The 17,685-nt window shown below is 42.7% G+C and overlaps 1 protein-coding gene across 6 annotated transcripts in view; it reads left to right on the top strand.

Annotated features, from left to right (window-relative positions):
* The window catches only part of FRMD4A (FERM domain containing 4A), a 307,366-nt gene that overhangs the window by 206,548 nt on the left and 83,133 nt on the right, over window positions 1–17,685 (top strand). For all 6 annotated transcript variants that reach the window (XM_044280099.1, XM_044280097.1, XM_044280098.1 and 3 more), the window contains exon 7: window positions 2,948–2,970. In XM_044280099.1, coding sequence (XP_044136034.1) covers window positions 2,948–2,970 — 23 coding nt within the window. The remainder of the gene's footprint in view (window positions 1–2,947; window positions 2,971–17,685) is intronic.

Below are 17,685 nucleotides of genomic sequence, written 5' to 3'. Positions count from 1 at the left end.
AGATTTAAATTTCTTTAAATTGAACAGATTCCAGTCTCCATTGCAGTTCTGTCTAATTTGGTGCAGTGGATAGTTTCTAGGATGAAACAACTAAACTGGTAACATCTTTGCAGTTTCATGAAAAGTCATGCTTATTATGGGGAATCGAGAGGGTTTTCCCAATGTGTCTTCATGTCTAGATGATACAGTTGTTTGCCATAGGCAATATTTAAGGGACAGCTGAGTCACTATAGAGGATGCAAATGACATGAAATGGCTGAAAGCCCTATAGACTTTTTTTTATTGGTGACCAGGATCTTCAAGCTACCTTTTTGTCTGTGTATTCTCTCTAGCTGTGCTTACAAGGTCTAAGTTGAAAAAGAGCTGTACAATACAGAGGTCATTGTTGAATAGCGTCCTTAAACCTCACGATTTGCTGCTATCCAGTGTTGCTATGTGACATTGTACAATACGGGAATCAAAGCGGCACGAAGATAAAATAGGCATAGATCAGGGATTAAGATCTTCCTAGCAACTTACTATGGTGCTACAGCTGCTAAGCAGGCAGGGCAGTTGAGGCTGAAAGGTCCTGTGGCATGCAAGGATTTTCTGCATCATTAAGTAGGGTTGCGGCAGTGACATCTCCCCCTCCCCCATGCTCTTAATTGTAAATGTTTGAAAGATAGTAAGACTAAAAACTAACACAAAGCTTTCTAATGGGGTGACGGGGCCTCTTTAGGGCCATTCTTCAGAAATTCAGCTTCTCTGTAAGTAAGAACCTATCAGCCATGGGAAAGTGTTCAGTGTCCAGACAGAAGAGCTTCCTGAACAATAAACTATGGGGCCCTGATCCTAAAGGAATTTTATCCTGCACATATATTTTATCAAATATACAGCAAAATTCAGTTTATGGTATATGATTATATTAAAATGTATTTATTGTAATGGTATGATGACAATCCTGTTTCCTGAATTAGTTCCTGCTATTGACTGTTTCCTGTGTAATTAAATGTAACAGAATTTTAATTGACTTAGATATTTCCACCAACCTTGACACTATAATATGGATATGGATATGTTGAGAAATGAGGGCGGGGGGCACAATATGAACTGTGTTATAATTCTATAGATTACCCGCAGTGGCGTAGTGTGGGTTGCCAGTGCCCAGAACAAGCCAAGTATTGTGCCTCCTAACCTATGGGCACACAGGGTAGAATCAGAGTCTGCTAAACCCAGTAGGTCTGCTCTTCCCTCTACCTTTAGACTGTTCAGAACCTCCAATGACGTCATCACAGGTCCTTTAGCTTTCTAAGCACCCGAACTGCACTGATGATGCCGAGTGTGCAAAATCAGTGCACTTAATGGCTCCCTGACAGATGGGACCACTGTACCTGGGCACAGTGAATGGCATTGTCTGTGCCCAGGAAGCTGGATACCCCCTTGCAGTTTGTCACCAGGGGAAATTGCCCCTACGCCCCCCATGTTACGCCCATCTAGGTCTACCCTATTTGGCAATATGTAACAACTTTTAGGGATTAGGAAAAAAGGGGAGCTAAGAGGTGCATCTGTCAGCAGATCTGTACCTATGAGACTGGCTGACCTATTACATGTGCCCTTGGCAGCTGAAGGCATCTGTGTTGGTCCCATTTTCATATGTGCCTGCATTGCTGAGAAAAATGAAGTTTTAATAAATGCAAATGAGCCTCTAGGAGCCACGGGGGTGTAAACATGATGCCATGTCCTGTCAGTTAAAGTGCAGGGGACGTGGCAGTTGCAGAGAAATCTGAGCCTCTAGTAGTAACGGTAACGCCCCCATTGCTCCTAAAGGCTCATCTTCATATATTAAAACTTAATTTTTCCCAGCAATGCTGACACGTATGAACATGAGACAAGCACAGATGCCTTCAGCTGCCAAGTGCACATGTAACAGGTCAGCCAGTTCCATAGGTACAAACCTGCTGACAGATGCCCAGAGAACTAGCTTCAGGACAGTGAGCAGTGTGACACTTTAGTTATATACTCACTGGCTTTCCCAATAAAGGCCCTTTTATACAGGCCGTTACACAATCAATTATTAGGAATAAACCAATACCTGTCTTATTTCTGAAGGGAGATGATAGTTGCAAATACATGCAGCAATCATTTTCTCCGTATAAGGGAGAATGATCGCTATTACAGTAGTTCGTCCTCATACAGATTCAGTGCTCGCCAGTACTACATCCCTGTTTACAGAGGGTAATATTCTGCCAGCAAACAATAATTTTATGTGTTTGCTAGTTTGCCAGGTGATTGTAGGCGCCTTTACATGGGGAAATTATTGGGAACAAGCATTCCTACAAACACTCGTTCCTGATGATTGCCCTAATCCTTGGCCCATGTGAAAGGGCCTTCAGTCTGTGTATGCCAAGCCTGCTATTAGCAATGTGATAAATAAAGGTCTAGCTCTTCTCCTAAGATCGTCAGCCCTTCACTTACATACATTAGTGTGGTGTTCAACCTTATCCTTTTAATAGAGTCAGATGTTTTTAGTAGTATGTAAAGTTTTTGGAGGTAAGAAATCAACCATATATAGAACCACCATATTTTACAGCACTAAAGAGCCGTAAAAGATGACTACCCATGTGTACTGGTTCAGCTGATATCGCTAGTCATGTTTCAAGTTCTTTAATGGACTGGACATTGACTTACAGGGTAGCCACCTTTAGCAGTGGTACCAGAGAGACCGTTTTCTTCCTTCTAGAGGAGAGCTGATTAGCATATTTTCCCATTGCCTGGAAGACTCTCTAGACCGGCTGGATCTCCGTAAGGAGAACGAGAATCCCCATTCCCATGGCTGCATGACATTTTCATGCCCTGTCGTTTTTCTGTGTGTCTCTCCAAATGCTTTTTAAATACAAATCCAATGTACAAAGAAGAGAAGCCGTCATAGGTTTTACCCGTCACTAACTTTTATTTGTCTCCATTTTAGGAGGCGAAGGGAGACTTCACAAGGTAAGTGTATAACTTCTCACTTGTTTGTTAAGATATTCACTTATAATGTTGACCTAGTCGGAAAATACTATGGGGGCCAATTACTATCCAGAAATATTCCTATATTTGACATATTGCAGCTCAAAGGCTATTGGCGCTGCAATCTGCCGGGTCTAAAAAAGTTGGCGCGGTGTGGGCGGGGAAGGGACTGGCAGCCTTGTCTCATTCATCATTTTCTACACCTGTTTCAGGCGTAGAAAATGGTCAAAATGTAATCCAGCTAGGAAGCAGTCTTACATTTAGAAACGGCGCTGGATGCGCCAAAGTTATGGGGAGGCCGGCGCCTCTTCATAACTTCGGCGGATCCTCCGCCAGCACAGGGGCTTATTAAGACTGGCCTTTTATTGTCCCCAAAATATTCCAACACATCTTAGTTTACTGGTTCATTTTCCAGTTGTCATTTCCTAGTCCATACCTACCAAAGTATCACTTTCCTTTCCAAGGGTTGCATTATTTTATTTTACCTACGGGTATTATTTTCATGTATCTTTCTATCTTTTCAATGAGGAGGGGAAGACTATTGTTTTAAGTTCCATGTGATAACCGCTGCACTGCTAATGTGGATACATTGTTTCTTTTGGCCATCTCAATGAAAATCTACGCTTTAATTCTGAAAATATGTATCTGGATTCTTCTGCCTATAAAAAGTGCACATAATATGTAATAGAAGAAACATCCAGGAAAGATGTGTCACAGAGCAATGAAAATAAGATGCACCGGACATAAAATCGATTTGCTTTGCCTTTCTATGCACAGCTGACTGAAGTGTACTCAGTAAAGTGATCACCAGAAAAACAACACAAGTCGGTTGAAGAGAGTGCTGTATTTCAGGATTATAGACAGCCGGCTGACGTCCAGCCCTGTTTACATTCCACAAGCTGGGAGATGGAGACATGCCGACAATGTTGTTGGAGCCTAGAGCTTCACTGGAATGGGACCAGCAGCTAACGCCACTACAACCTAGATGGCATTCAGTTAAACAGTGAAGAGGACGTAGCTCCTGCACAAGTACCACGGCCTCTTTAAACAACTGATCTGTGGGGGTGCCAAGGAGTCGCATCCCCACCGACTTGATACTGAGGATAGGTTATAGGTCATCAATATACTAGCACAGCACAACCCCTCAATCAGCAGGATCAACCCCACCAGGCACTATGCCCAGTTTAATAGGGTTCATCCTGCTGACAGGTGCTCTTCAATCTAAAGAATCAGTTTGTTACTAGTGTTTAAAATATCATTATGACAGGGGTACCACAGCATTTTACCTAACATTGCAAGGGCATCTGTACCTGCAGTGGAAAATACTAGAACACATACAAAAATCTGTAACTGAAGGGATTATCCCATGATTAATGAAAAAATGTGTGTGTGTGTGTGTGTGTGTATGTGTGTATATATATATATATATATAGACAATGGAAAAAATTGGACAGCACTCCAGACGGTATCTTCGGTAAAGCAGATAAAGTTTAATCACCCATGTGGTGGCAGCAAAAAAGCAACGTTTCGGCTCTACATGAGAAAGGCTCATGTAGAGCCGAAACGTTGCTTTTTTGCTGCCACCACATGGGTGATTAAACTTTATCTGCTTTACCGAAGATACCGTCTGGAGTGCTGTCCAATTTTTTCCATTGTCTATTGTGGGTAAGCTCCAGTTGCCATCCTTGGACTCTGCACCCAATTTTTCTATAGGTGGTGCTGCCGGTAGATTTTTATACTTTATATATATATATATATATACAGTTGCAAGAAAAAGTATGTGAACCCTTTGGAATAATATGGATTTCTGCACAAATTGGTCATAAAATATGATCTGATCTTCATCTAAGTCACAACAATAGACAAGCACAGTCTGCTTAAACTAATAACACATAAATAATTAAATGTTACCATGTTTTTATTGAATACACCATGTAAACATTCACAGTGCAGGTGGAAAAAGTATGTGAACCCTTGGATTTAATAACTGGTTGAACCTCCTTTGGCAGCAATAACTTCAACCAAACATTTCCTGTAGTTGCAGATCAGATGTGCACAATGGTCAGGAGTAATTCTTGACCATTCCTGTTTCAGTTCAGCAATATTCTTGGGATGTCTGGTGTGAATCGCTTTCTTGAGGTCATGCCACAGCATCTCAATCGGGTTGAGGTCAGGACTCTGACTGGGCCACTCCAGAGGGCGTATTTTGTTCTGTTTAAGCCATTCTGTTGTTGATTTACTTCTATGCTTTGGGTCGTTGTCCTGTTGCAACACCCATCTTCTGTTGAGCTTCAGCTGGTGGACAGATGGCCTTAAGTTCTCCTGCAAAATGTCTTGATAAACTTGGGAATTCATTTTTCCTTCGATGATAACAATCCGTCCAGGCACTTACGCAGCAAAGCAGCCCCCAACTATGATACCCCCACTACCATACTTCACAGTTGGGATGAGGTTTTGATGTTGGTGTGCTGTGCCTCTTTTTCTCCACACATAGTGTTGTGTGTTTCTTCCAAACAACTCAACTTTGGTTTCATCTGTCCACAGAATATTTTGCCAGTACTGCTGTGGAACATCGAGGTGCTCTTGTGCAAACTGTAAATGTGCAGCATTTTTATTTTTTTGGACAGCAGTGGCTTCCTTTGTGGTATCCTCCCATGAAATCCATTCTTGTTTAGTGTTTTAGATATTGTAGGTTCGCTAGCAGGGATGTTAGCATATGCCAGAGACTTTTGTAGGTCTGTAGCTGACACTCTAGGATTCTTCTTTTTCCCTTCATTGAGCAGTCTGCGCTGTGCTCTTGCAGTCATCTTTACTGGACGGCCACTCCTAGGGAGAGTAGCAGCAGTGCTGAACTTTCTCCATTTATAGACAATTTGTCTTACCATGGACTGATGAACAGCAAGGCTTTTGGAGATACTTTTATAACCCTTTCCAGCTTTATGCAAGTCAACAATTTTTAATCGTAGGTCTTCTGAGAGCTCTTTTGTGTGAAGCATCATTCACATCAGGCAATGTTCCTTGTGAAAAGCAAACCTAGAACTGGTGTGTGTTTTTTATAGTGCAGGGCAACTGTAACCAACATCTCCAATCTCATCTCATTGATTGGACTCCAGTTGGCTGACACCTCACTCCAATTAGCTCTTGGATATGCCATTAGTCTAGGGGTTCACATACTTTTTCCACCTGCACTGTGAATGTTTACATGGTGTGTTCAATAAAAACATGGTAACATTTAATACTTTGTGTGTTATTAGTTTAAGCAGACTGTGATAGTCTATTGTTGTGACTTAGATGAAGATCAGATCACATTTTATGACCAATTTGAGCAAAAATCCATATCATTCCAAAGGGTTCACATACTTTTTCTTGCAACTGTATATTGTATATGCTATATATATAGTATATGACAATCTCTAAAAAAGTTTGAATCAGCCCTCTGCCTCATTTGGAACCTGAGGTCTCCCCATTCATTGCCTCAATTTCTCTGATAGATTTATATCAAGCTGGCAGCTGCAGAGGAGTGTCTTTGTGTCTTTCTGCTACAGCTAAGAGGGCAGGACTTTTCTTCTGTAGCTTTCTCCCTATCACAGCTCAGGAGGCGTGTCTCTGCTCTCCCTATCACAGCTCACGGTGTGTGTCTCAGCTCTCCCTATCACAGCTCAGGAGGCGTGTTTCTGCTCTCCCTATCACAGCTCACAGTGTGTGTCTCAGCTCTCCCTATCACAGCTCAGGAGGCGTGTCTCTGCTCTCCCTATCACAGCTCAGGGGGTGTGTCTCAGCTCTCCCTATCACACAGCTCACAGTGTGTGTCTCAGCTCTCTCTATCACAGCTCAGGAGGTGTGTCTCAGCTCTCCCTATCACAGCTCAGGAGGTGTGTCTCAGCTCTCCCTATCACAGCTCAGGAGGCAGTTGAAGAATGAAACTGAGCATGTGCAGCCTTCTCAGTGAGCAGGACAAAGAAATAAGAAAAAGCGCAAACAACAAGTGGCGCTTTACAGATACATTTTATTGTATATCTCAGTGGCCATACAAAATTTTTAATTACATGCAACACCTTTAAATGGCTATGGATTATTTTATTGTTGTGCACCAAATTTATTATGACTTATTCACATGTCAGTGTTTGGTCAGTGATTTCCATCAGTGATTGTGAGCCAAAACCAGGATTGGAGCCTCCACAGACAAACGGTATAAGGGAAAGATCTGCACCTGTTCTATGTTTAGAGCCGTGGTTTTGGCTCAATCACTGATGGAAATCACTGACTGTGTGAATAAGGCATTACCTTGCATGGTACATTTTTCTGCATTTTTCATTAGTGTGAATATGAGCTCTGTGCCTGTACATAACGAGGACTTTACATGGCTCAAGGTCAGGCCTTAACAAGCGCCAATCGGTGATATAAATAAATCGAGGCTGATGCAAACTGCAATGGGGATGAACAATCGTTAAGATGATCATTCACTCCCCTACACAGTTTGCATCATGTCAACAACATATCCTCTGATTACACAAGGAAATAAGCTGCTGAACAATTCTTGCGGTAGCATAAAGGATCCAATCCCCTGACAAATCTTTGCTCATTGGTTGGATGATTGGTGGAGGGTTTAGAAGGAACGATAAAGAATATTCTTTCCCGATCATCAGCCGGTGTAAAGACTTCAGAATGATTGGCTAGTTTTAAATTTAACGTTTATTTTTATTTGTTGCGGGGGTAAGTGAAAAGTCTCGTCTTAAGAACTAGTTATATTAAGAATCTGTCACGGTGGGGGTGGGGATGTGTGCAGCCCTGAACTCCACTGACACCTCTGTCCCTGCCTACTTGCACGGCCCGTCCTAACCGACAGCGTACAACTGGGCGGCAGTCCCTAGCTTGCGTATGTGCAGGGGCCTAAAGAACAATAAAAGAAGTGACAGGCAGGCATACAAACACTGAAGGAGTAACCCAGAGGCGGAAGATAACAACGACACTAAGGGAAGAAACAAAGCAAGTTTGATACGAACCGGGTCAGAAGCCAAGAAGTCACGTCAGTACAAGGGGGGAAATACCAAGTCAAGGTCAAGTACAAGCCGAGGTCAAAAACAGAAGTCCAAAGTACATAGAATGCTAGTGAGGGTAAATAGATTGGCCAGCAGGTTACCTGTTTAAATACCCCTGGCAGATGAGTCACGTGACATGGCCAGCGCCACGTGACTCATGTCCTGCCCCTCACTATTTCCGAGTGCCGATTCATTGTTATCGGCACTCAGTTCTCTTCCTGCTAGTTGCCTAGGGGATGGAGGACGCCGGCCACGCTGAGGAAGCGTGCGTGGCCGGGTCCTCCCCACCCTGCCGTCACCATGAAGACGAGGAAGCAGGCTGCGTTCTCGCTCCTCACCAGCGGGATGTCGGAAGCGCTGCATGGAGAACGTGCGTTGCCGGCTCCCCCTTACAGAATCTGGATAGTTTATAGTAGAAGGCAGTAAGATTGATACTAAACAGGTTTTCCAGGAGTTCAATAATGATGACCTATTTTCAGGAAACGCCATCAATATGTGGTAGGTGGGGGTCCAACTCCTGGCACACCCACAGACCAGCTGTTTGAAGAGGCTGCGGCACTCTGGTGGCTTTATTTGTGGTGCCAATCTATAACATGGCGCTTATAGACCCTCAGGGTACACTTGCTGTACTTTTGTAACTCGCCTTTCAAGAGGCATATGAATTAGTATAAAGAAAATGTTGTGGCATTCACTGTATTATGTCGCTGCTTAGGGAGTAATTAGGCATATGGCGGTACGGAGAGTTCAGACAAAACCGTAGGGCTCCGTATGTTGGCCTACAGGCTCTAAACATGTAGATTTGTGTACGTATTGTTTTTAGGACATTTGCTGATGTATAAATGAGGTCATTTTGCCCTTGGTCCAAAGTATGTAAATAATAACATATGATAGCGCAGAGACTAGGACAGAGTGCTTAGCACGGACTGCGTGAGTACTTTTGCAGTGCATTGGTTTCCTTTCTTGTATGTCGTGTGTGCTTCTTTATTACTTGGTTGAACTAAGTCTTGTCACGTACATAGAGACAGATCTTGCTGTGGGCTCCTGACATCTTAGCATATATCATTGAAGTAAACAACGCAGCAAACATTTCTTTAAATTATGTATAATAATATACAATTACCATTAGATCCACATAATAAGCCATTGTTTCTGTTTCCAATCATGGCTTTTTCCAGGAGATCTGTTCTTCCTCCAGAATGTGAAATGCAGTTAACAGGAGCTCAGGAATATCCTATGCTGCAGAGCTTCTTGTTTTTTAACCTTTTAATTTTGGAATACCCAGCTGGTTATGATTTGAATACAATAATTTCCAATCCTGGTTTCCGGTACTCTACAAGGGAAAACCTTAGGGGTCCGACCTCAAGATTCCCTTTCATTTTCATTGTATCGTATTTCATCTTGGAACTAGGGAACATTGCTATTGATATAAATGCCGTTTACTCCTTTCATGGCTTGTGATGGATGGCAGTCTCTGTGGATACCTGAAGGACACATTAACCGTGGACCTGCCTCAACTTCCAGAAATAGATTAAAAACATGTATATACAAGGTGTGCATAACCCAGAATAGCATAGCGTTAGGCTACATATTCAGTGTGAAGCTTAAGGTTGAAATTGTAGAGATTTCTGAGAAGTGGTTGTCCAAAATATATAAAATTCTTGAAACTCCCGCCAATAGACAATATCAAAAATTTGCTCGGGTCTCCGAGTGCTGACCTCAATCAATTTCCAACTTCCTGGCATGAATAAAGGTTATCCATAACAACCCAGATCATGAGATAGCAGTAGTCAATCGGAGCTTAAGGGGGCGCAGGAAGGTGAAAAAAAAAAACTTTAAAGGGGTTGTGTCACAAAACATATTCTACATTTTTCAAACCAGCACCTGGATCTGAATACTTTTGTAATTGCAGGTAATTAAAAATGTAGTATAGCCACTGAGTTATTCAATAAAATATATTTGCATAGCGCCACCTGCAGTTTGTTCTTTTCCTTATTTCTTGTCCAACTCACTGAGCTTGTTGACTATGCTCACTATAAATCTTCAACTGGTACCAGCCATATCTTCTGATAGAAACTGTGATAGTTACAGGGAGAGAGCTGCAGCAGAAAGCACATGCCCCCTGAGCTATGATAAGGAGAGAGCTGCAGCAGAAAGCACATGCCCCCTGAGCTATGATAAGGAGAGAGCTGCAGCAGAAAGCACATGCCCCCTTAGCTATGATAAGGAGAGAGCTGCAGCAGAAAGCACATGCCCCCTTAGCTATGATAAGGAGAGAGCTGCAGCAGAAAGCACATGCCCCCTGAGCTATGATAAGGAGAGAGCTGCAGCAGAAAGCACATGCCCCCTGAGCTATGCTAAGGAGAGAGCTGCAGCAGAAAGCACATGCCCCCTGAGCTATGATAAGGAGAGAGCTGCAGCAGAAAGCACATGCCCCCTTAGCTATGATAAGGAGAGAGCTGCAGCAGAAAGCACATGCCCCCTTAGCTATGATAAGGAGAGAGCTGCAGCAGAAAGCACATGCCCCCTGAGCTATGATAAGGAGAGAGCTGCAGCAGAAAGCACATGCCCCCTGAGCTATGATAAGGAGAGAGCTGCAGCAGAAAGGACATGCCCCCTGAGCTATGATAAGGAGAGAGCTGCAGCAGAAAGGACACACCCCTGAGTTGCCAGGCTAAAGATAATCTACAGTATCAGAACAAATGGAAAATGTTAGTAAGGTATTATCATATAATAATGTATGTAATATCAGATTTTCATCACATCATGTCATTTTACATCAATCATATCATAACCCCTTTAAGTAGGTTACTGAACATGAATACAAATAAAAGATTGATAGGAAAAGCTACAGTTTTGAATTCCTGCTGTTGCCGCTAGGCCCAGGCACCTACAGTACATGCTCCTGGTGTCCAGATTGTCTGGCACACTAGTCACCACCTGAACTATCTGTGCTGCCATTTGTTACGGGTCATGTACCAGTGATATATTTCACTGTAGATCTAGGCTTCTGTGGCAGAAGCAAATTATATGCGGGTGGAGCTGAGGAGGGGTTTTCACTAAAATAATGAATGGGCAGCCATAAAATACATGATCATGCTGAGCTTTCCTTTGTTGCTCCATATGATGTCCAAATGGCTCAAGAGCATGCCGAAAGGGGTTGTGCAGATGGATTAACCCTTTAGAGGGACACTACCATCACATGTTTGTTCTCATAGTATTTGAACGTGAATATTCAGTATTTTCTTTTTACAAAAAAAACCTGATGTTTTTTTGGGGTATAATTTTTTGAAGGCATTTCATGTATTCTACTTCCTGCCCTGGCTCTTTAATTTCTTCCTATGTTTGGACTTTTAGCACAGCAAACAGTCTCACTTAAATTTCACAGTCAGACCATTCACTACGGCCAGAGAGGGAAGGGGATGAGAGACTAAAGGCCCCTTTACACTACCCGAACATCGAGCAGATCATCGCTGTTTATACCGCCGATTATCTAAAGAACGAGTGAAGCACTCGCTCATTGGGTAACTGGATCTTTCAAGCCGTCACCTAAATCATTGTTTGCCGGCAGCAGATCGTGGTGTCTAATAACTATCTGCTGTTGGCAAACAGTGATTCTGTATGGGGATGAGCGATGGCATTAGTGATCGTTCCTCCCCATACTGTGCGTGTAAATGCGGCGGTCTCCTCCACTGACGAGCCAGCATTCCTTCCTGACAATCATCTGATTCATCTACCAGTGTAAAGGTGCCGTAAATTAGAGTATCACACATTACACCGATAAATGCTCTTCTGTGGGCATCTTTATCTAGGCCAATCAAGAGAACAGCAGAACTGTCGTACTGTCATTCCAATTCTATAATCTACTATTATTCTAACAGATAACAGGTTTCATTTTCAGTGGTATAGTGCTGCAGAAATGAAAAAGTACAGCCAACAAATTATTAAAAAAATGACTGTCCATGAATATTGAGCTTATAAAAATACCCTTTTCTGACAAAAATGTATAAGGTATTTCAGCAAGATATTTTCAAAGCTCCTTTAGGGTATTTTTTTTTTGTAAGTAATTTATTTGCTGTGTTATTTCTGCTTTAAGGTACAAGGCCAGAGCTTCCAAGTTATCTCCTTCTGCATAACTATGACAAGGCTTCCGTCTTTACACTTAGGCAGCTAATTGTTGTCACGGGAGCATTGTGTTGATCAAAATGCCAATCTCCACTAATACATTAACAGTAAAATACTTTACCGGACCATAATGGATGGTATAGAATAGAATGGTTGGAGTGTATGCATCATGCACTGGGATCCATGGTTCCTAAGGAATACTATGTCACCTTTTGACATACATACTTTCTATAAAAACTCTCGGTCATTAGAGCAATTTACCACCAACAATAACACGTTTTCCCTTCATTGTTGGCATTACAATTTCTCCAGACGACGGCTCTGTTCAAGGAAAATGAACTAAAAGTATAAATCATGTTCTCCAGTTACTTTTGAGATTTGCCAGATCTGGCTTACCCTCTTCATTCACTACAGCCTAAATACGCAACGTGAAATCTCTGCAAGGCTCTAAGCACATATCTAGATATCTAGTAGAAGGCTCTGTATACAGGAAGCAGAATGGTCATGGATAAACATATGCTGTTTACTCAGATTGGGTTTCTCGTGTCCAGCAATAAACGGGTTAAGAAAATCAGCAGGGCAGGCCAAGAAATGTAATATGGCTTTAATCTTTCTGTTACATCTCATGCCATATGGGGTGGGGGATTTTTTTCATGTTTCTTATAAGCAGACACACAAAAAGCCTTTTAAGGAAAGCTGTAAGTGTGTTTAATAAGCAGTGGAAAGAGATACCTGATTTGTCAGATTAATTACGCAGTGAAATGTGAGCCAGTAACATAGAGCGCACAAAGCGACACGCACCATACACGATACACTTTATGTGTGTTGATATATACACACTCTGCAGTGGAGCAAGAAATAGCTCCAGGGGCTGAACTAATGCCAGTATCATTTCCTGACTCATCAGGTTTAAATGGGGTTTTCCAGGAGTCCTATATTGATGGCCTATCCTCAGGATAGGCCAGCCATATCAGATCGGCGCTGCCGCGATCTTCTGTTTGAAAAAGCCACGGTGCTCAGGGGAGTGCTGCATCCTCCACAGAGGAGCGCTGTACATTGTATAGTGGTTGTGCTTGGTATTGCAGCCCAGGCTTATTCATTTGATTGGGACAGAGCTGCAAGTGGGTCATGTGACCAATAACCGTGATGTCACTGGCCTAGGAAGAGTCTGGGAGTTGAGTCAGATATTGATGACCTATCAATACTGAACTCTCAGAATAATTACCCTGTCAATATGTTTTTTTATGTTGGAAAGTTAAAGGGGTTATCCCATAATTAATCCTATAATACACGACAATCTCTTTCTAACAAAGCTAGAACCAGCCCTGTACCTGACAAGGATCCAGAGATTTCCCCATTCATTGCTCTTCTAGATTTATATCAAGCTGACAGCTCAAGGGGAGTGTCTTTTCTCAGGGGGTGTGTCTTTCTTCTGTAGCTCTCTCCCTATCACAGCTCAGGAAGCAGTCGATGGATGAAACTGAGAATGTGCGGCCTCCTAAGTAAAAAGGGCAAAGAAATAAGAAAAAACAAACAGTAGGTGGCGCTATACAGATATATTTTATTGAATAACTCAGTGGCTATAATACATTTTTAATAACATACAATTGCAAAAAGTATTCAGATCCAGGTGCTGGTTTGAAAACTGAAGAATATTTTTCGTAGGGCAACCCCTTTAACCACCTAACTGTTCTGCCCGAGCTCAGCTCCGGCTGTGGGAAAAGTACCTAACTGTTCTGCCCGAGCTGAGCTTGGCCAGAAGTGGAGCGGGGAGCTGCTGATATCTCCTGAATGGTAGCAGCTAGCATGGAATTGGTCTTGTTTGAAAGCTGACAGCATTAGTCCAAGCTAAACAGGAGATATCACTGTTAGAAATTGAGCCGGGAATAATCGCGGGTAAAATCTTCTTCTACTAGTAGCTGTATTCATTGCATCCCGATTTCTAACAGTGATATCTTCCCGTGAACTTGAACAGATTGCTGTCATTCTGGTATTGTATGAAAGCTTGGAATGGCAGCTTTCAGACAATACAAAGCTAGCTAGGTACCAAACCAGAGATATGAGCAGCTAAAGCAGCCCCCACCCTTCACAGTCTGGAGGAGGAGGGGGAGCAGTTGCAGAACTGGAAAAAAAGTAAAAAAAAATATATAGAAATGTGACATTATCATCAGTGTAGTGACCCACATAATAAAATGATGTTATTTTTACCACACAGTGAACGCTGTAAATAAATTCCACAAAATAAAGTAAAAAATTATATACCCCAAAATTGATCCTAAAAAACCAACAACTAATCCTGCAACATAAAATAAAAAAATTGAAGAAAAATTAAAAAGTTATAACTGCTAGAACACAAAGGGGAAAATATTTATTGGTCCTTAAGGCTAAAATTAATTATGTCGCTAAGGGGTTAAAAATGCAATAGTGTCCCCTGAGTTGTGCGCCAACAAGATTCACTGCAGACACACATTAAATATCTACAATAAAAAGATTACATTTTTGGGAGGGCTTTAACGTGACTGTTAGGAGGTTAAATCTCATGTAAACCCTTCCAAATCGGGAATTCACATATGTGCGCCTTTGTTCAACATTTTACAGTTTATATACAGATAATGGTGAGGTGGCCACGCTGGCACTGCTGTTTTCAGAACTCCCATAGAGATGAATGGAAAGCATGCATGGTGTGCACTCCTTCACTTTGGGGCCCCATTCTGGAGATATGTGCAGGTCCCAGAGATGGGACTCGCACCTACTTGACATTGATGGCCCAACCCCTTTAAACCCCGGGGCCTGTACTAAGTGCTGTATCCCTGTGATACTAATACCAGACTTGTATTCTACGCCAACCAAATCTTTTACTAAAATTATATTCTGGGTGTCAGTTTTTGGTTTGGGACTCATCAGACTCATACTGGGTTTTTTCAGGGCAGTTGGCAGAAGACATGTAGTCATGAATGGTTCCAGCAAGTGTTAATGGAAAACTGAAAGCCTAATGCTGGGTCTTTATGCTCCGACCACCAGCCCATTATCAGGAAGAAAGTGTTCCTTCCCAACAATTGGCTGCTCGTTTAGTGGAGGTGAAGAACTGTATTAACATGCAGCGATCACCTCCACAGTATGATGGCAAGCGATGACTGCTGCTATAACTTGTCCTCATACAGCTGCATTTTTCCTGCTGCCCAGAAACAATAATTTACCCATCTGCATTAAAGATCGCTTCACCCGATGCTCGTTATTCCGGTGATCTGCGGCACCTTTAGACGGGAAGATAATGGTTCACATCACTTTTAGGGCTCATGCCCTACATAATATTGTAAGATACGTAGTCTAATACACAGGTTATATATCACTGTGTGGAGCCTTAATCTGGCTTCCATATCGCCATATGAGGCATGAAATAGCACAATCATTGTTTTTATCCTGTCATGCAGGAAACACATTAGGTCACCAGTTAGCAGAAGCATTTAGGGGAAGGAATCCTCGTATTGTATTCACAGTACACACGTACATCAGCGCACAGTGATATCTGGCGGTATTAAAAGGGACCTATCACTTATAAGCACACTCAATGTCTATTGTCTGCAGTCTGCCTTTAAATCGGATTTAGGGTACGTGTCAATAGGTGGCACTAGTTCAATTTCTCACTTCTTCTGAAAGATACATCTTTGCATATTTTTTCCCATGGAGCATTACCACTCCAGCATATGTCTCCATACACAGCTAGTCTCCTTAAAGGGGTTGTCAGGTGTTTGGTTGGTTGTTTTTTTTTTTATTTGCCCCTCAACCAGAGACACTGGTGGAGAAATCCATACTCAGCAGTTCCCCACTGTTCTGTTCTCCCTGGCTCCAGGCAGGGGTGTATCTATCACAAGGCAAACAAGGCATTTGCCTAGGGCGGCACTTGAAAAGGGGGCGGCAAAATGCCTTGTTTGCTTAGTGATAGTTACACAATATGCTAAATATATTTTTTGCCCCTTGTCCGATCCTTCATTATGCGAGGCGCCGCATAGTGAAGGAGTTGAAAAACTTACTTCCTCCCGACCTCCCCTGCCTTTTGCGTCCTCACGTTGCCGTCGTGACGTCACACGGAGGTGGAGTCACGGGCCGGCAACGCTAGGGTGAGCCTTATCTCCTCCAAGTATAGAGCGGATCCTGCACACGGTCACCGTGAACACTGAGGCCAGGCCCCGGCCACCAATGCACTGATCCCTGAGCCTGCTGTCTTCAAAAACTGCAAGTACTTAAATTACAGTAACTCACAAAAATTCAATTACTTGGTTTTTTTGGGGGTAAGGGGGGTGGGACCCGTTGGGTGGTTAGAGGGGGGGAGAATTAGGGAGGGATTAATACTGTACTAACTCTAGCTGTACATTGTTTTTTAACAAGGATGGGGCGGGTCAAATGTATATTAGGGGGGTGCCCGAGTTTAGTCTCGCCTAGGGCAGCACAAAACCAAGATACACCACTGGCTCCAGGGCTTTCTTCACTAGACTTCCATCTGTCAACATTTGCATTGATGGGGTCATGTGCACCACAATGACTGAGAGGTGACATGTCTCCAAGTAGTGACCCAGCAATGACGTGCCTCTTGAGGACACATCACCACTGAGGCTATGGGCTGCATGGCATACATGAACCCGTCGGTGCAGGAAGTTGACCGACCAGGTCCAAAACTCCCGTGAAGACCACCAGGGAGCCAGAGCCAAGAGGCATGGACCAGGTAAGTATAGATTTCTCCACAGAGATGTCTGGGGTTAGATTTAACCGTGTTTTTTACAGTGGAATTTTAGCATGGACAGCTGCCCCGGAATTTAGTGTTATTTGTGGTAGCGCTGATGATCGCAAAGCAGTGATTTAAAGCCGCAGCCGTGACCAGACATGTCCCTTTTTGGCGTGGCCGCGGTTTTAAACCGCTACTCTGCAATCTTAAGCGCTGCCTCCCATTGCAAAGAATGGGAAGGAGAAAGGACGCAGCCTCCAGCTGGATTTCAACATGGCTGCCTGCGCCAAAATTCTGCTGTAGAAAATGCTGTATGAATGGCCATTCAGGTTTTAAAAGGTTTTTGGTTCATTATGTGAAATATGTGTCCGACTGTTGAAAGCTTACTTTAGCCAACATTTTTGTGGAGCATCTTATCCGCTATCAGGCTAAAAATCTCCTGGTGTACAGTAAACATTAGAAGGGAAGCCAAGTTTTTCCAGGGAAAAAATATGATAATAGAGCATGTTGTGAACGTTCCTGCCAAGTTAGCACAACATGCTATGAGAACCGTGATAAGTATTTCTTGGAGTTGAACCTAAAACACCACATTATTTGTCACGCACTGTTATAGAAAAGATTAGTGACTGCAATGGGCTGGTTCAAGACACATGTTCAGTCTTAATTGCAGAGATGGCTAAGCAGAAAACGTTGCCATGTCTGCATTCAATATCTACAACTTGTATTTCATATACCGATCACTCAGACAAGAGCATATAACTTCAAGAAAACAGGAATGTGTAGATTCTTATTGCTCATACGTTATGGTTCACAGTC

The sequence above is a fragment of the Bufo gargarizans genome, chromosome 2 (genome assembly GCF_014858855.1).
Source record: "Bufo gargarizans isolate SCDJY-AF-19 chromosome 2, ASM1485885v1, whole genome shotgun sequence".
Taxonomy (NCBI): domain Eukaryota; kingdom Metazoa; phylum Chordata; class Amphibia; order Anura; family Bufonidae; genus Bufo; species Bufo gargarizans.
The sequence above is the reverse complement of the archived record's forward strand: the minus strand, read 5'-3'. Positions and strand labels throughout refer to the sequence as shown.